Source organism: Cupressus sempervirens, chromosome 1 (genome assembly GCF_028749045.1).
Source record: "Cupressus sempervirens isolate cs-2001-9-10 chromosome 1, ASM2874904v1, whole genome shotgun sequence".
NCBI classification, from domain to species: Eukaryota; Viridiplantae; Streptophyta; class Pinopsida; order Cupressales; family Cupressaceae; genus Cupressus; species Cupressus sempervirens.
In genome coordinates this window covers 57278932-57299851 of record NC_143118.1, presented here as the reverse complement: position 1 = coordinate 57299851, position 20920 = coordinate 57278932, and the positions used below count along the sequence as shown (strand labels likewise).

The 20920-nt window shown below is 37.5% G+C and overlaps 1 protein-coding gene across 2 annotated transcripts in view; it reads left to right on the top strand.

Moving 5' to 3' along the window:
* LOC149576141 (RNA methyltransferase family protein) overlaps positions 1-20459 on the top strand; it is a 197075-nt gene extending 176616 nt beyond the window's left edge. Inside the window, exons 8-12 of one of the 2 annotated variants that reach the window (XM_089816447.1) lie at positions 18583-18698; positions 18834-19000; positions 19288-19418; positions 19556-19738; positions 19841-20459. In XM_089816447.1, the coding sequence (XP_089672573.1) occupies positions 18583-18698; positions 18834-19000; positions 19288-19418; positions 19556-19663 (522 nt within the window). In that variant the 3' untranslated portion in view covers positions 19664-19738; positions 19841-20459. The remainder of the gene's footprint in view (positions 1-18582; positions 18699-18833; positions 19001-19287; positions 19419-19555; positions 19739-19840) is intronic. The other variant, XM_089816448.1, reaches the window with a different exon arrangement.
* The last annotated feature ends 461 nt before the right edge of the window (positions 20460-20920 follow it).

Genomic DNA, 20920 nt, shown 5'->3' with positions numbered 1-20920 from the left:
GTTATTACTATTATTGGCACTTCCCCTCCGGTTACCCTTGTATCCTCTTGGGGATGCTTCTGTATTATTGTTCTTTGGGGGAGTTGCTGGTGGTGTAGATTGTTTTCTTGCAAACAATACTTGGGCATTCCTGGTTTTTAGGTTATACGAGTAGTCCTTGATAGCATGACCCCCTACCTAGCAAATCTCACAAAACATCTTCCTAGGACATGTTCCTTTGGTATGGCCTTCCTTTTGGTAGTCTGTACACTAAAGGTCTTTACCTTCCTTCCTTTCATCCTTATTACCGGCTACCTCCTTCATTAGCCATTTGAGGTCCTTCCTTAAGGCTTGGATTGTTTTGGACTCTTCCTCACTTTCCTCGGAGCTCTCACTAGAGCTTCCATGCCGTCTCCTCTTTGATGTTTTGGTTTCACTTTCAATATCCATAGCCTGTGTACAGGCATCCCCAAAGGTGGATGGTGGCACTATCTTCATTTTTTTTCTTAAGGATGGAGTGAGTCCTTCGATAAACCATCTTTTCTTTAGCCCATCCGTAGGCTTATTGTCCAATTTGCTAATGAGTTCCTTCAATCGCCTGGTATAGGCCTTTACTGATTCTTTCTTGTCTTGCCTAGTATTATAGATTTCGGCGAGGATTTCACCATCATCTCTTAATAGTTTGAATTCTTCTTCAAATGTTGTACACAGGTTATCCCATGTGATTTTCTTACTGGTCTCCAAATCTGCATACCAATCTATGGCGATCCCTCTTAATGTAGCAGGGAAAGCCTTCAGCCATTCGTTACCGTCATTCTCCCCATTGGCTTGCCATATAGTTATACAAGTTTTACAATGGCGAGCCGGATCCTCTAACCCATCTCTTGTAAATTTGGGCAACTTTTGTTTATCAATAGCTATTTTCTTTGCTTGTTGCTTCCTTCCCAAGAGAACCCTTCTTCCCGAGGAACCACCACCACTAGGTGAAGCCCCAGATGGAACATTACTTCCTAATGGAACTCCCCCTCTAGATGGAATACCCCTGCCAGATGGAATACCCCTGCTAGATGGAATACCCCTGCTAGACGGAATACCCCTGCCAAATGGAACACCCCTGCCAGATGGAATAGGAACACCCTTGCTAGATGGAATACTACTTCCCGATGGACTAGACTCCTGACTCCTTATGCGTTCTTGTCATTCAGGAGTTTCGGGTTTCTCGCACGTGGACTGCCTTTCTGGTGTATCAGAAATAACCAAATTGGCTAGTTCCTCAATAGTATGCTCAATCCAACCTTCCCGATTTTGATGGGAATCTTCTTGCATTCTCCAGTTACGACGCCTTTCTTGTTGTTGCTGGAGACGTAGGATTCTTAGAGCAACTTCCTCAGTTTCGTCCTCTGGTACTATCCTCCGGTGTATATTTGGAATTAAGGGCATGAAGTAATTCAGGGCCTATCTCCCTCTCTTGGCTTCTTGTTGGGTTCCTCAGTTCCAAAATTCCGCACCTCCTCTCTAAACCGTTGTAGTACTTGTTGCCTCCTTTTGTGCTCAATTTGTGCTCTTTCCTCCTCAATATTTAGGAGGTTCCTTGCCAACAGCTGAGGAATTTGTCCTAGGAGATCGTACACCGCTAGTGGCACGGAGAGTTCGTTGCGTATCGTACTCTTAGGAACTGTCCTCTCACAGGCTTCCGTTTGCACGTACTGGCCGACCGCAACTTCCCACGCTGTCACCAGGTCACGTGTCAACTGATCTTCCCTAGTTATTTCTTCCTCCTCTCCGTCGCTATTAACAATTTATATACCAAGTATAAACAGTCTTCCCATTAGTCCATTCTACCACTATGGTACCTCCAAATCCGAACCTAGGCAACGATGCCAAAAATGTAAATAGGAATATCACCTTTTCTTATAATTATACAGTTTACTCCGAATGATATACAGAATTGAAATATTGAACATACCAGTCATACTATGACACCAGAAGGCGTACCAAGAGGCAAGGAAATAGTTTATTTTATTGATACCTAAAATCATACATGTACAATACCAATGTTCCACATATTTATAAAGAGTCAGTCAGTTGGAAACCAACTGACATATTTCCTTATTGCCTAACTACCCAACCTGACTAACAATAACAAGTACTAACATAACATTTATTTATTCTGACTACATTTTATTTATTCTGACTACATGCCAGTTGTTTCAGAATATACGAAGAAGTTTTTAACCACAAGGCATTAGAGGCCCAAGTTCCAAAGAAAGAGAAGACAAAGAAGACCTCAGAGACGCGGTATGAAGCATCCAACAACCTATTAGTACAAAAGGTCACTCAGACCACATCATCATTACAATTATCCACTCCAACAAAGAAGAAGAAAGACAAAGGCAATAAGCCAACAGAAGAGACTGTGGTCACCATTTGAGAACAAGAAGAAGAAAATGAAGATGATAGTGGTGATGATATTGGAATGAACACAACAGGAGAGGTAGGTGAAGAAAGGGTCATCAAGAACGATAAGGGTAAGGTGTTCAAAAGAAGAAAAAAATAACTTATTGAGCAACAAGGAGAATCACTTGGAGTCAAGTTAAGACTCTATTGGCAACAAAGAAGTCAGAAGTAGAACTGGAGAGAGAAGTGAGTTCATGGGGAAGAAAGTTTGGAAGAAGAATATATAAGATTCCATCCAACCCCAGGGAACTAGCGCAATATGTTATTAACACAGGTTTAGTTGGGAAGATGGATCTCAATGCTTTTGCACAATTGATCGAAACTGTTAAGAAGATGGTAGAAGATTCATTGATCAAACATTTTAGAGAATTTGATAAGTATCTAGGAATGTAAAGGATAAAGTGCCAAAGGAATTGTATACTACATTATTAGTCAGATGACACTTTGCACATCAAAGTTTAGAAGAGTTGAGGAAACAAGTGTTAAGAGAATTGCGTCCTGACTTATCAGTAAATATAATGTTGAAGTGTGGATGGATAAGTTCAACAAAGCATTTAGAACAAAGGTAATGATTGCTATGATATTATTTGATGAAGAACCAATTCTAATTCAGAATATTAGAGAAGTATGGATTGAGGAGCTACAAAGAGATCAAAATCAAGCCTATGAAGAGGCAGAACCATCAAATACTGATAATGTGTTTGCTATTAGTAAATTAATTGGCTCTACCCCTATTGCATCTGAGAAGAAACCCGTTACTATTGAAGACATTACTGATAGATAAGGAGAGTCTGATGAAGATGATGATTAAGTTAAACCAATGTTGGTACAAGTAAGTGCACAAGAAACATGAAAGGATACAATGGCTAGTATTGAGCAAAGTAGAGAAGAGACAACTAACAAAGCTACGGGAAGCCAACATGCCCTTGTATTGGTAAGTACTGTCAATGTGCCATCGCTCAAGTTAACAAGTCAGACATTGTTATGAACTGAAGAAGTCTTGAATACAATGAGCAAGCAAGATGAGCAAAACCCTATTTTTGTTGAATAACACACCTCGACAACAGATGCCTCGACAACAACTAATGGAAATGATGATAAGTAGAAAGATACTTGTGATATAGGAAGTCTATCCTGAGATCTAAGAAACTAGAAAGAAAAAAGGGAAGAGTGATAACACTCAATCCCAAAGTCAAAACTGAATCTAACTTGGTCACTATCGAAGCTAAGAAGCAAGATGATAGAAGAAGAGATGATGATGACAGAGGCAAGGATGAGAATGGAAAGAAAGATCATGGCTTAGGCCAGAAGCACATTGATGTCAAAGGGAAGAGGAAAAGAGATGAAGAAGAAGAAGAGGAGGATAATGATCCACCTAATGACAATCCTCAATTTGACATATTAAAACAAAATATTTTAAAGCTGAAGAGGAAAGATCAAGAAGAGTTTAAGCGAGTCTTGGGAATCAAAAAAGAGATCAATAGAAGGTGGTCAAAGAGAATAAAGAGACATGTATTGAATAAGACACTGTATATGTTTGAACATCTCATGCTAGAGGTTTACTATAAACAAGGACAAGTCAGTCCAAAGGCAATTAAAAGTGTATCTGGACACTATGGAAGCAATCATAATAAATCTTGAAGAATAGTTGGCAAGGAGAGCTATATACAAAGTTGAAGAGTGGACAAAAAAAGTTGTCAAATAAAATCATAAATCTAAAAGGAAAGCTATTGACTATCATTGTTACGGTGTAGGAGATTTTGAATGAAGCCACTGCCATGTACACTGCTGTATGCAATTTTGGTACATTCATTGCAGAGATTGACACCAACATTATTGGTGTACAAAATGAGAGATCAAGTCATATTAGAGGATAGGCAAGAGCTTGATTGTTCTCAAAATTGTAGATTGGAATCCTACGACCCTTGCCTGCTCAATGCTGGGATATCCAACCAGTTAAAGCCAACTTGACAGGATTGATTGATGCGATCCAAGTCCCCTACGCTTCTGGCTCTGCAAAACCATGGTGGGTGTACCTGATCTTGGAGAAAACACCTAGATCCAAGATGCTTATAGCAGATTGGTTAGAACGCAAATATAATGAAAAGTTTCCCAAATGGCAAGAATTATAGAAAACTTTTAAAATGAAAATTATAAAATGAGAACAAAAGTAAATGATTGTATAAATATTTTAAATAAAGAATGAACACAACAAATGAATATATTAATTCCTCAATAGAAAGAAATGAAACAGTTGCTAGCATATGGATTATGAATCAAGAGTAAAAGACCAATGCTTAATTAAATGGGCAATCAGAGTCAATATTATAAGTTGAAATGTACAACTTTATAAAGTTGAATGTATTTAAACTATAAATAATTTTAACAATTCAGACGTGATGGATCAATTATATGAACGCAATTTTAAGCTAGTCTAGGATGCACTTTAACTCTTGTAATATGGAGACAAACTAGACATAAATACAAAAACAATTAAATATTTCACCATATCTTCTATGTTTATCAAGTTTAAAATGCATTAACGATCCTGTCCACTTGTCCAAACATTAAAATATTTATAGAATTAAATTTTTTTTTTATAAAGGACAACTTAATAATATTTTAAAACCCGAAATTTAAAATAAATAATTATGCCAGAAATAACATCACAATAAAGACATTCCTTATAGATGATCCATCTATTGTGAATGTATCCGGATCGCACAAAATCCACCCAATAATTCAAATCCACAGGCTTTGTTGAAGAATTCATTCCTTCACCAATGGAATAATAAAATATATCATAGAGCATGTATATGTATATTTGTAAACTATGAATATGAAAAATTGTCCCTTGTTTGGCTTTTACATTTTAAATTTATAATGGATGAAGGGGCATTATTAACCATTGCACCCTTTTGTAACAAATAACCAATCATATAATTTTAACATAATTATGATTTAATAATGATTGTTTTTGTTTTGCTTTCCACTTACTATATGATAGCCAATTCAAATTTAATAATTGTTAGAGAAACTGAATTGCGGAAGCTCCATATCCGCGTAGGCTTTATTGCACGTCGTAGCTTCTTCCGGATGATGACAGGCTTTCCAAATGTATACCTCTAGACATTTGAGTGCGGGAATACATAGACCGGGTGACTTGCGTCAAACTTGGCTTCTTTGTCACGTGAGGCTTCCTGCTGCTTTCCTTCTAATTTGTCATTCATCTGCGAAGACACTCCTCCCTCATCCATACCATCCTAATAATCGTGCATGTTATTCAATGAATTTACGTTCTTGAGACGAGATATCTATGCATCCCTTTCTATCCTCATATCTCCAAACCTGCAATGAATGCATAATATTAGATCAAATTTTAGAAATTTCATGTTAAGGTGAATATCCATCATCGCTTATAAGGTTGAAGAATAAAATAAAACTGCAAAGGAACTATTGGGATCATTTGATGAGGCATCGAGTTTGGGTCTTAAAAATAGGGATGGTCTTTGAGCAATTCCGTGCATGCCCCTGCCTTCCATCTCACATGCCAAGGATAAGGAATGACTCAGAAGTCGCATATATCCTCTCAAGAAATATCTCCAACACTGAAAACTATCTTTGTTTGCTTTATCTCATCTTCCAAAATTAATTTGCTCCGCTGCCGGCATTAATCATGTGCAATTTGGATCAGATTAATCCATATGTATCTCTGTAGATTATCCTTTGTTTCTAATCCTCAAACTTCTATAGCACTGCAAAGGATGAGTCACAGTAGTCACTTAGTTATGCCACATGATGGAAGATGTGTTGCACATAATGTGTGATTGCCACAGTTGCAGGTATGTTGGACTTCAAATATGGCTAACATCCTCATGGTGTACTGCTGTGGAAAATACTACTGAATGATCACGTCACTAATAACTAGCTTTTAATGTGATAACACCTTTGGCATGCTGACATTGCACGACTTTTACTTAATCTTTGCAACTGATGCTGTACCAAATCTCTGTCAACTCATAGTGAATTCAGGACCTGTTAGTAAATAAGGTGATGTACTAAGATTGAATGCCATATACTTTCATTGTTCTGACCATCATGAACCTTAATTGGATTGCTGATACTGAACGCACCATACTGCAATATCTTTATCTTTCCCGCTTTTCTTCTGCTACATATTTTGTATGATAACTCCGTCTGTGCCATGTCATGCATCCTAACTTCATATTTGACCACTTCCTCTTTTGTATACCTGAAGGTCTGACTGACTCATAAATATCATATATATGAATTGTGTGGATTATGCACCTGAAAGATTTGCTGTCAGCAGGCAATATAATGATCATTATTTTTGAACATGCAGTTTGAGCTGGTCTATCAAGATGTTTGCCTCTATACAAGTGCTTAACTATTAACAGGCCTGAACAATGACAAATTGAACTCAGTGGTTTTATCTTGGCAGAAACCTGGGCACCACAATCTGCCTACTCAAGATAGAGGCAACCTTCAAACATTCTCCTGAGGCTGGTATATCAACTCTGGTGATAAGGATTTGCTCAGTTTCTGATCTTCCTCGTCTATGATAATCTTGATCAAAGATAACATTTAATACTTGTATATTGCAATGCCGCATGCCAATTTTACATCTGCATATGTAGGAATCCGTAAACAAGCTCTTGTTTGAGGTGAGTAGTCCTTCTTATGATCTGAAGATGGGATATTGATCCCCAACATCTCTTCACAAATGGAGACTCTAAATTTTGTGAAAATCCAGTCTCCATCAGAGCCTACAACACAATGGTAAATTGTGAGCCTCTTAATTGGGAGGTCTTGGGTTCAAATCTACTCGAGATTAACTAATAATTGAAATAATTAATCACAACAAATAATAATAATTAACCTTGGCTTCGGCCTCTTACTGATAAAAAAGAAGAAGTCATATCAGAGGATTAGACTCATTGGTAAATATTGTACAACATTTAATAAAACTTAAGGAATTGATTGCAAAAGAAAGAGAACTTATAGTTGAGAAGGAGAAAGTAATAGCAAGAACTTATAGTCGAGAAGGAGAAAGTAATAGCCAAAGATTTGGAACTGTTTACCGTACTGGGTAAAGAACTCAACGCATACAGATAATAGATAAGAACAACAGACTCCTTGTATTATTCACATAGGCCAAAGATATTATATTATGTTTCATAAGATGATTCCAATGAGTACTCGGAGGGGTTATATATACATCCCGAAGAACCTTCTCGAAGGGGTCCATCGGCCACATACCACGTCGCTACATAACAAGAACCTTTCCGAAGGAGCATATACCGATGGGATACATCCTGACGCACACCTTGTCGGCTATACAATTTTTACCGACAACATCATCCCCCCCAAAACGAAAAGTCATCTCCGGACGACAACACAACAAGATTCAAAACAACTAATTACATTTATTCATAAAAACAACATAGACATCATGAACCGAAGGCTTGAAGAAGCCATACAATATGGAAGCCAGGACAAGAGAGGAAATTGTGAAAAAGTCTATACGGGAGGTAACTGCCTTAATGGTTTGTGAGTTACTCACAAAATGACAAAGTGACAGTTATGCAGTTAGCTGGAAAGAGGGCTTGGAAGAGGAAACTAGAGGAAGACACTGCCATGACAAGAACGCTAAGACACTACCTTCTGGAATTCGTGTAGCAGGAGGTACCTATGCAGGGACTAGTGCAGGTGCAAGTAAGAAAAAAGAAAAGCAACCGAAGCAGCCGGGAGACATTCCTACAATACAAAGTATTACATTCGAAGGGTTAAATGGTGCAAAGTGCTGGAAGTGGTGGCAGGAGACTCCAGACAACCACCTGGTGAAGGCTAGTATCCAAAGGGTTAAATGGTGCAGAGTATTACAAAGTATTACATTTGAAGGGTTAAATAGTGCAGAGTGCTGGAAGTGGTGGCAGGAGACTCCAGACAACCACCCGGTGAAGGCTAGTATCCAGAAAGCTCAGGTAGAATGGGTAGTGCAAATGCCAGTATTTTGCATTAGAGATTATGAAGGGTTTTTGTGCATTATGATTGAAACGTATGACAGGTTCTCTTGAACTAGTACGTTTGAATACCTTGATCGCAATTTAGTAGTATCATTCAAACCGGCTGATTTAACAAGGGTATTTGGCATACCTGGTCATGCTCGGGGTGGGAGAAAAATAGAAAGCAAGCCAAAAAAGTTGAGCCGTGAAGTGAAACTGAAGTTGATACAGCTTGTGTGCGGAGACCTCTCGCAGGCAGAATAGGAGGCTCTTTCAGACACGTCCAAGGGCAGAGGGTTAAAGAAATCTAATATCTAGGAGGGGCATTGGCATTGTTTGATGGACAGTGAAAAGTCACCTCATAGGTTCGAGCCACGCTTTAGATATCTCTTTTCCCCATGTAGCCATGATGAATGAAATTTTGCATGGTAGGGTTTATGATTGGGTAGCATTATTGGCTGAACGAATGTCAGAGTTTCTCACTTTGCAGCATAAAACGTTCTATATGCCACATGCTATTGGCCTGTTCTTCGATGCGACAACGCAGATGATCTCGAATGATACACTGGAGGCAAAACCGAGACCACTTGCGCCTGGTGAACCATCTATTATGTATTGGAGGCATTTGGATACTCTCGGCACCAAAATCGTATGACGGAAGCGACCAAGGCCGGATGGTGGAAACACAAATAGTGGCCGAGAGGAGACATCTTCAGAGGAGAGTGGGTTTGAGGGGGAAGAAGAAGAGGACAGAGGTAGAAGTGATCATGGCTACACCTTTGAGATTTTCGCGACTTGTACTTTCGGCCATGACACACTTGGTTCCAGTAGGCATACATGGTATCCCAAGGTTTGGATAGTTCAGGCAGCTAGTGGTGATGACACTAATTTCAACTACGATGCAACCCACTGTAGAGACACAAGTTGTAGCGGAGTCACATCCAGCACCAATGGAGATGGCAGCTCCAGAGGTACTGACGGAGCCGGCTTGTGAGACTCTACCAGATACAGGAGAGACTTTGGTACCTGACATGGAGATGGACACAGAGACAGGGGTGATGAAGGTACCGGTAGGCGAGGAGTTGGGGGCATCAGGTGTCCGACTGGATGTAGTAGGTTTTGATGCAGTGGTCACAGTAGATACGACACTGTTAGCATCACCTGAGCAGGACACAGAAAGAGAGAGAGAGAGAGAGAGAGAGAGAGAGAGAGAGAGAGAGAGAGAGAGAGAGAGAGAGAGAGCTAAACCCAGAAGGTGAGTGCTTTCTTGAGTACAAAGTTCCATTGAATCCCGACACCTCGAGTGACATACCTTCCAACACTCACACGGGAAGCAGTTTTGGAGAACCCATTACAGGAGGTTGGGTAGACACAGAGTGAGGGAGTACCACATAGCGCTGTTGAGCATATGGCGAAGGCAGTGGAGAGGGTTATGGGTACACAACAGGAACACCCAGTAGCGCAAGAGACAACGATGACATAGGCATTGTTTCTTGATGATGTTGCAGCTCTAGCATCTCAGGCTCACCAAGTGTTAGCTTCAGCAAAGACTCATGCATTGGAATCAGTGGTGAATGAGTTGGAGGGAGTCATATCTTTCATGAGGTTGGGATGTCCAACTACCTTTACAGTTTGTTTTGAGGAGAGGGGATGGCCGGATGTGGAGACTGCGGAGATGCGACAGGACTAGGCCACGACGAGGGACCCTGAGATGGAGAGCTGGGTAGAGGTTTTGATTCATGAGATATCAAAGTTACACAAGGAGGTGTACTACACTCTTCGGAGGAGTCAGGTGGATCAGGTAGCAGCTGAGAGAGCTCGGGAGGAGTTAGCTGCCAGGTTAGCTTCAAAAGGGCAGCTTGGGAATCTAAGAGGGCGGCCTGGCAATCCGAGAGGACAGTCTTGTTAGCAGAAAAAGAAAAGATGGCAGCAGAGAAGGAGGATGAGTTGGGAGAAGTCGGAGAGATGATGCAGTCAGCCCTAGACCTTCAGATGGAAGCAAGAGCAGAGTTGAAGATTAGGAAAGAACAGGTCTACAAGCTACGGATGGAGCTAAACGAGTTGAAGACGCGAACGGCCACTACGCCAGAGACACATCCCTCTGTCTCGTATTTATGCACTGATGTATTTTGTTATTTTGAATTTTGTTGTATTCTCGCTCGGAGACGACTTTTCTTTTGGGGGGGGGTAATGTTGTCAGTAAAATGTATAGTGTAGCCGACAAGTAGAATCCGAACGAGCGCATGACGCTTGAGTGACCCTTTTGGAAAGGTATATGTACACGTTCGAGATGGACTTTGGAATCATCATTGTGATCATTGTAGTCATTGTATTCGGATTGTAATCATTAAGTGCATATATGAATAAAGTATTTGTTCTGCATTGAATCGTGTTATACTACATGTGTTGAGCTTCTCACTTTGTACGGTAAATAGGAACAAGGAATGTTAAGTCGGCATATAGATGTTATGAAGCAAAATTTGGTGGAAGTACAAGGCATTATTTGGATCCTAGAAATTTGTACAGTAGATGGATTGGAGAATGCTTAATCAGAATACAAAAGCATATTTTTTCTTTGCAAGCTTTGAAGAGAACATTTGACACATCAGTGTCGCTCACTGAATCCAGGTATACAACTATCGTGAGCAAATTGTAAATGCTAATAACATATTCTATTTTGTCATGTTTACTGGCATTGATTACCATAAACAAAAAAGGGGGAGAAGTTTCACATAAGCAAAAGATTCAGAATAGATTCATTCAAAAGAGATTCAGAGAAGAACAAAGGATATTGAAATATTAGAGACAAATACAGGGAAGTCATATGAATGGGAGTATCGAGAAAAGTGAAGGGCAAAGGTTGGCATATAGAGTTTTTGTTTTTGCCACCAATGCCCAAGGGGGAGATTGTTAGCATTTGATGAGTATGATGATGAGTTTTTTCATTGATGTCAAACACTTTAAGAACATTCATTGAACCGATAAGCAAACTCACCATCGACACCTTAAGGCACTATCGGAGTATAAGTACAGTTATCAGAGGTATAAGTATCAATGTAGCACATGAAGACTGTTATCGGATTACTATCAATGTACTGAGGAAGTTTTGTTTGGAAGTCAACAACAGGAAGAAGGAGATTAACCCTAAGATCTAATGTCAAGATTGTGTGTAGGGTTAGCAAAAGTAAAAAGGATCTGACAAGCAAGAGGCACATACAAGGAGAACAACAAGAGACAAGAATAGAGCAAGAGGCCAGAATAGAGTACAAAGGGATCTAACAAGCTTAAGGCAAGACGCAAGAATCAAGTCAAGTTATCTTGTATAAACACTTAACTAGTTTTCTACAAGATTTGTAAAATCCTTTAACCAAGGTAGTCATTCATAGGACTAATAAGTTCATGTATGAACTTCTTGTAAATCCTTTAACAAGGTGAATGCCAAATTAGACAGGATAAAATCTCATAATTGAGCTGTCTTAATAGACTAAGGATACAACTAATAGTGTATCAATCACTTTTCACCAAGTGCGTTTCTTAGAAGGAAACATTATTGTGAGTTTAATCGATAACCTTTTTGACTGCAGTGAAAAAGTCGTGCCTATCATCCCCACCGTAATTTCGCCCTCTAACCGAGGGTTTCTGCGATACCAATATCCATGTGTTATGCATGTGTGAATTCTTATGTGATTGGTATTATTTACTTTTATGAATCTTTAAGGTATAAGTCATGCTATTGGGTACCTAGACGGTTTATCTAATTAAAGATTTGACAAACTATTGGTTAATGTGGACAAAAGGTTTAATGGCTAGAATTGACAAGGTACTTAACCTTTCCAATTAATAATTAACATAAGACACTACCAGATTTCACTATAAATATTCTATGGTAGATTTATGTGTCTTTTTGTCATGTTGTTGGTGTAAATAAGTATTTACTATTTACACTTTACTTAAGTTTACTTAGGTTAATGCATATTCATATTAGTTGTCATGTAGACACCTAGGAGTTTACATATTCATATGAGTTGTCATGTTGACAACACAATAGTTTGCACTCCAATTATGCACATGTTGTCTACTACATCTCTTTATGAGATACACCTTTACATTCTTATCCTCTCATTGTTGCATGTACATTCATGCACAATGGAGGATAATCCACTCTTGGTTGACATGTGCTTAGTTGTTGCTTATCTCTTTGCATGACTCTAGTCATCTTGATTGCCTTTATATACAAGGCACTTCTATGATGTATTCATCCAATCATCTGATTAATTTATTCTCATTTGATCATATCTTGTCTCTCTTGTGCTATCTCTAGAGTTTCTAGATCTTGGCATTTCATTCTTGCCTTAGGGAAATTCTTACATGGTATTAGAGCTATACCAAATTCTTACATGGTATCAGAGCCATAGGAGTTCCATTGCATAGCCATTGGAGATATTTTTTTTTACAGGTCAAGATTGGAGCTTGCTAGTGCAAATTAGATGTTGACATCACATTTAGAAGGTCAAAAAGTCCTAAATCGACTTTTATTTCATCAAAATTGGACATTTGAGGTGAAATCTAGAGTCATTTGATTTTTTGAGGTGTGATGGTGGTGATTCAGGAAAAATAATTACAGAGGTGATTTTCAAATAGCAATATTTCCCTCATACGGATTCCTTTTGTCGAGGAATTTTTGTTTTGTTTTGGGGTAGAATTTTGTGATGTACACATTGCTGTAGGTTGTTTGCAATCTCTGTTTCTGCATTTTTTTGAAAATCGCAAATCTTGATTTTTGCAACTTCAAAGGCTTCGTTCGGGCCCATATTGACACATTCAGGTGCTATTTTTTTGTAAGTGCATGATTTTTTGTCTACTTTCCAGATCTGGTATCAGCTTGGAGTACTTTTGAGTAGACAATGTACTTCCAACATTTGGTCATTTTTGGAATTAATTAGATCCTTGAGAGGTCTTCTGTCTTATCTTGTTGAGTCAAATATAGCTTCGTATTTGTTAATGTAACCATCAAAATCAAAAGTCCACTTTGGTTCATTTTGACAAGTGGTAGTTGTACATGCACTAAGTATAAAGTGCCAAAATCATCCATTTTGGGGGGGGGGGTCTTTGATTGAGTGATTTGGGGGGGGGTGTCTTGAATGTTTGCACTTCTCTTTCTTTTGTGTTCTTTTATTTTGTATCATGGGTTATCCTAGGTTTCCACTTTTAACTCCACATAATTATGCTACATGGGAAATTAGAGCATGGAGTAAAGTAATGGAAAAATGTTTAATTGATTATGTTGATGGAACTATGGTTGCACCATCTGATCCTAATAAACTAAATGAATGGTATCATAACAATAAGGTTGCTATTGGTACTTTGAGGAAGTATGTACATGAAGATCTTATCTTCGATATTGATAATTGTAAAACAATAAAGGAAGCATGGGATAAGTTTGCTAGCTTGTATGCTAAAGTAGACAAAGCTAGGGTTTTGAACTTGATAAAAATGTCATGTCATTAGATCCAAAGGAGTTTGACACAATTCGAGACTATATCACCAAGGCACATGAGCTATGGTCAATGGTTAAGGATTGTGGAATTACCATAGAGGATGAAAAATTGATCTATAATTTGATGAGAAAACTTCCTCCAGAGTATGCATCATTTGTTGCGAGCTTCAACATTCATAAGTTAACCTTAGGTTCTTCCTACACCATGCCTTCATTTGATTCCTTCATAGAGATGTTGATGGTAGAACAATCATTTGATGAGCATGGGGATTTTCAAGTCTTCAAAGTCTAAATCATTGGTGGCTAGTAAAGGGAATCAAGGAAAAGGGTCTAACAAGAAGCAAAAATTATGGCAACAAAATTCACAAAAAGAGAAAGAACACTCAACCTCCTCACCACAAGACAACTCCAACAATAAGGGAAAGTTATCCAAGAAGGAGTTTCTTACTTGTGCATATTGCAAGAAGAATGGACATGAAGAACATCATTGTTATAAGAAGGAGATAGATGAACTCAAGAATCTTCTTAAGAAGAATCAAATTGGTCTACCATCAAGAATGACTGCTTCATCATCATCTTCACACTAATATTTTGATAAAAGAAAGGATCACATGGGAAAAGGTCAAGCCTTAGTAGCTACTTCAAGTCAAGATTTAGGGAGATGAATTCTAGATTCAAGGGCTTCTCATCATATGACATCTTCACAGTCTATGTTTTCATCATTTGATCCTTGTCATACTCCACCTATCTTGATGGGCAATCATACTTACACGAATGTGATTGGGAAAGGAACTATTGATAAGGGGGAAGGATACTTCAAAGATGTGTTGTGTGTACCTCACCTAAGTCATAATCTTCTTTCCATCTATCAGCTCACTCATGGAGATAGAAGGACTGTGGAATTCACACCCGATTCAGTTTTTATCAAAGACTTGGAGACTAGACAAATCATTGCTATAGAGGTGGTTGATCACACATCTAGGATATACTACTTCTTAGATTTTTGTCACGATGATGATAGTGATTCTTCAGCAGATTTTGATCACACTTCTACTGTTGATTCAGACTTTGAGGAGAACTTTGGTTACTTGAACTTAGGTGTTCTCACATATGATCAAGTTCTTCAGCCTTCCATTTCCTCTCCTCATATTGATATTCCATCTATTGTTGTTCCTGATGATAGTTGTATTGACATAGCCATGGATTCAAGTGATTTAGTGCAACAGGATATTCATTGTCTTCCAAACTCAGTTCCATGGGATGACTACTTGACAGACATTTCCAGTTTGTTTGTGGAGTCCTACATTGCAGATTTGGGAGACACTATTGATGACATTCATCTTCTTTTTGGTGAAGATGATCCTTCTTTAGTTGTTGCGAGGGAACACTCTGACCCTCATCTTCATTCTCTACTTGATCAGCTTTTCGAGGTTGACATGATGGTAGATCCTTTGATACAACAGTTGGAGGTTACTTTATTTTTAGAGAAGATATTTGAGTCTTTGATACATGTTCTACATTCATCCTCAGTTGAGCCTGATTTGTCTTTTTCAGCAGAGTGGCATAGTACACATGATTTGGAGGAGGCACCTTTTAGTATTGACATGGGGACACTTGAGCAGGTTCAGAGATTTCATACATTTTGAGGTTTCTTCCTACAGATGGGAGAGGCTTCATTGATACACCTTTGGTTTTGTTTCTTCCTAAGGGGAGGAATGTTGTTCTACAATCATGGAGGAGTTTCTATATTACGCCTTGCACATCTACCACAAGTGTACATTCTACATTGGGGGGGAGGGGGGTGTTACTTGCTCTATCTTCCTCTTCTTCTCTCTTAAGGGGGGGATCTTTTCCTCACATGAGGTCTTTTTCTCTCTCATTTTCTTTTATTGTACTTATCTCTCTTTTTGGAGGGGGGTTTTTCCCATGTGGTTTTCCCTCTTTCTCCTCTTTATGAGAGATTGCATTGCATATATCTTTTGCATTTGCATATTGTACATGGGTACCTAACATGGCCTAGTAGCCAGGACCCATTTTACATTATTGTCTAGCTTTTGTGAGCTTAAGTACATTCTTTTAAGTTTCACTTAAGCGGGGGTGTTGGTGTAAATAAGTATTTACTATTTACATTTTACTTAAATTTACTTAGGTTAATGCATATTCATATTAGTTGTCATGTAGATACCTAGGAGTTTGCATATTCATATGAGTTGTCATGTTGACAACACAGTAGTTTGCACTCCAATTGAGCACATGTTGTCTACATCATCTCTTTATGAGATACACCTTTACATTTTTATCCTCTCATTGTTGCACATACATTCATGCACAATGGAGGATAATCCACTCTTGGTGGACATGTGCTTAGTTGTTGCTTATCTGTTTGCCTGACTCCTAGTCATCTTGATTGCCTTTATATACAAGGCACTTCTATGATGTATTCATCCAATCATTTGATTAATCCATTCTCATTTGATCATATCTTGTCTCTCTTGTGCTATCTCTTGAGCTTCTAGATCTTGGCATTTCATTATTGTCTTAGGCATAGTTTGCAGACTCGGACTTAGAGAGTACTTGGCAAGCCCAAAATTTGCAACTTGGAAAAAACTCAGCATATACTCAACAAAAACTCGGGGAAAACTGACAACTTAGAAAGTACTAAAATTTAAAATCTTTTAAAGAAACATATTTTTTTTGTAGAATACAATTATAAAATGTATTAAATTAGTAATTGACATTTCAATAGAGAAAATGTATACTTTTATAGCACTAAAATGATGTGAAAAATGCATCTAATCCAATGTTTTCCTTGCATCAACATTTTTACCTATGTTTTGTAACATCTATAAATACGCGAGAGTTAAACTTGAGAGTACTTGCCTAGCAAAAAAGCTTGAGAGTACTCGGCAACTCTGGAAGTACTCGGAGAGTTTGCAAACTATGGTCTTAGGCAAATTCTTACATGGTATTAGAGCCATACCAAATTCTTACACATGCCCACACACCATGGTTCGTAGCATTGGTTCAAATTCATTTAAATAAAAAATGGGTATTTATAAATGAGCGAATTCCAATGGTGTGTGCCAAATAAGATGATATTATAAAAACCAATTGCACAAGATATATGCCAGACAAGAAAAGATGTCGAACATAGATACTCACCAATTATATTTGCAAACAAAGATGGCATTCCAAATGTGTGAGATCCAAAGCAAAGTAATACAAAGAGAGAATAGGGTGAAGGTTGAATCCCACTGAAACCGGAATAGCCAAGTAGGGAAGATCTTCCATTTCTGAAATGATGAATAATACTGAACTCCAGTTGAAATTTGCAGTACAAAGAAATAATCCAAATCACATCCTAACTTCTTCCTACATGCCGCACATAAATATCCCTTTGGAGAAAACTCTTGAGGGTTTACAAAAGAATGCCAACATGACAAACACCTACAAATAATTAATAAAAATTGGGTCCCTTTATTAAATAATTAAAGGTCCAAATAATGATAATATTATTAAAATTTTGGAACAGTTAATTATTTTAAGTATTTTATTAAAATTGGGGACATTACACATTTTACGAATCCATATGATTCAGATTGATGAACATTGAATGATGAACTATATTTTGATCTGTAATTGTGATGATTTGCTGATTTGTGTTGTAATCGTGAACATAGATATATATCATATGGTTTATAATCTTATTGAATATTTGAATCTCAATTTGAATATGTATTGGTGAAGATACAAGCTATCAAATATTTTAATTTTTTATATTTCTTTCATTTTTTTGCATATATATATATATATATATATATATAGACACACATCCACATCCTCCAAAAAAAAAGGTTTGCGCATCCGCATTCACATCTGAATCGGTAACTAAGTTTAGGATAATGCATTTGCATACTAGTGTCATGTAGGTACATAGGAGTTTGCATTTCATTTTAGCACGTGGCGTTGGAGAGTTCCACATTAGGTGGAGGTAGTTATTATCTCACACCTCTTTATTTGTGAGTTCTCTTTTGTGTTCTCATTATCATCCTCTCATTATTGCACATGTTGCACATACTTTGTTGTACAATGCAGGATGATCCACCTTTGGTGAACATGTGATTCCACCTTGTCTAGTTGATAGGTTATCTCTTGCATCACTCCAAGTTATCGTGTATTGCCTATATAATCAGGCATGTTTACATCTATTGCATCAATTATTGTTTGATTATTGATCATCATTGAATTCAGTCATTTAAGGAGCATATCATTTTGTCTTTCTTGTTGTGCTATCTATTGAGCTTCTAGATCTTGACATTTTCATTCTGTGTGTTAGGAAAATTCGTACATTGCATAAACTGCAAATGGTGTCATTTTTTTAAGAACCTAAGGAATTATGTTGCAATTTTTTTAATTTATTTTTTTGAAATTAAGGTGACATTATTTGGAGTGCTTATTACATATTAATATTCATGGCTTTGGCAATGTACTCATTATCAGGTTATGTTGAGGATGATTATGTTATCTTTTCTTAATGCCTTTGAGCTGAAATTTCTTATAGATGTTGCTATCAAGGTCCTAGTTTTCAAAAGCCTAATTGCCAAATATCTCTATAATTAACAGGCAGATGTGCTTTATTCACTGGTAGAAGCAGCAGCAAGTTTAAGAGGTGACCGCTCAGAAATAGTTCTGGATTTGTTTTGTGGAACTGGTACTATTGGTCTCACAATAGCCAAAAAGTATGATTTATGAATTTGCTTTCACATTAACATAAACTTATATTTTTATGGTTTTTTTTCCTTTTCTCTTTTCAGGCAATTATCAATTTTGTTATTGTTTACTCCTTACAAAAACCTCATTTCTGGTTTTGCTAGGGTTAAGTATGTCTATGGCTATGAGGTAGTCGCTGAAGCTGTTGCAGATGCTCGCCGAAATGCAGCAAGGAATGATATTCAAAATGCTAAGTTTATTCAAGGGGATCTAAACAAAGTAGGCAATGATTTTGGGAATGAATTTCCTCATCCAGATATTGTCATTACAGGTCTGATTTACATTACACATACTTTCAAGCATAAACAATTGCATGTATTTATCGGCAGACAAAACATTGGAATTGATTTATTTCATGGAGTTCAAAACATACAGGCGATTCAGTTTTTTTTTTTAGTAGATGGTTAGATGAATTAATACCTACTCTACTTGCTAATCTCTGGAAAATATTATGAGCAATAATGCCCATGCTTTGCAAGCTCAAAGTGTGATGAAAGGATATATAAATGCAAACTTAACCATAGTATTTATATATTACTTCGTAATTTTTTTTATCAGATCCTAATCGACCAGGCATGCATACCAAGTTGATTCGCTTTCTTCTGAAACTACGGGCCCCATGCATCATATATGTGTCCTGCAACCCTGCTACATGTGCACGAGACCTTGACTACCTCTGTCATGGTTTGGTTAGTAGATGTTGAAATTTATTTTGAACATGTACGTTTATGTGAGTGATCAAAGGTGATAATGCTTTGCTTCCTAGACAAATGTTTGAAATAGCATGAACATTTTTATTGATCAGTTTTTTGATGGTTGTTGGCAGCCGGAATCTAAAATATTAGGAGCATATCAGCTAAAAAGTATACAACCAGTAGATATGTTCCCCCATACACCTCATATTGAATGTGTATGCCTGCTTGAACTTTCTTGATAGAGAAGGATTCCTATAAATCCCCAAAAAATTGAAATCTGGTGCATGATTTCAGTTGCCCGGATTCAGAGAAAGGTATAGACATGAATCTTCCTAGTTTTGGGGGATGCTTTTTATATCACTGTTTTTAAGGTAAGGTAGACCTGAAACTCACAATACCAATCTCTTTTGTTGCAGTCGGCTATTATAACAATGGCAAAACTATTTTTCTTACAAATACTTTCTACTCAGCTCATCTACAATCACCCCTTCATGTTGCATGCTGATGCAATTTAAGACTGAATGTAACTCGTCTCACTTTGTTGCAATAAGATGGAACTAGCTAGCTGCATTAAGCAGAATGCACACTCTTGATGATGCGCTACTTATAGAAGGAGCATGTTCAAGTGTTTAACGACAAGGAACCATAGATGTGCATAGGATTGAGCAATTGGAGTATGAGATTGTGGAGTCATGCACAGCTCACCTTGAAAGTTCCATTAATCATGCTGAGTTAAGTATGATGATGTGCATAAAAGGGAAATGATCTCAATACACAGGCATCATACACTGTGAAAACATACAATATATATCTCCCTTTAACAACCAGTATGCAGTTATGAGAAGAAAAAAAAAGCAGTTTTGTGTAAACCTGTCATTTTGCTGTAAATTCAGTTGGCATTGATTTCACGTCCTTTTGAGGCGTCTTAAACCTCTATTATTGATTTTCATTTATCATTGAAGGAGAAAAATTTGAGCATGTTTATTGATGTTGGTATCAAAATAATGCTGCAGAATATACCTGATTATATTTCTAGATACAGTGTTTGGAAAAGAATTTCTTGGCAGTATAAACATCAGTAGAGTAATATTTATACAACTAGTGTATTTTGAAGAGGACTTTTGTATGAAGAGAGCTTATAGCTGTATGACTCATGGTCTCTTTTGTGCAGGTTAGAGGTTGTGAATTTTTGGAGTAAGTTATTGATTTTTTCTATCCCTGCCAATAGGCGTTGCAACCTTACCTCCTATATTGCCTTGGTCTTTCCCTTTATTGCTTTCCTGGTTACGAACAGTTATAAAGTGTAATTCACAGTTTGATATGATTTCATTTAGTTTTTGACGGTGTTGCTCATTTACAATTAATTGGTTACTCTGTTGTCTTTTGGCCCTACAACTGAATTTAGTGTGTATCTTTTGATTGCTGCAATTGTCCATTTTTCAATTGTAATGTCCCCTTTCCGAGCCAATGAGATTTTGGACTGAATTCTTATATTT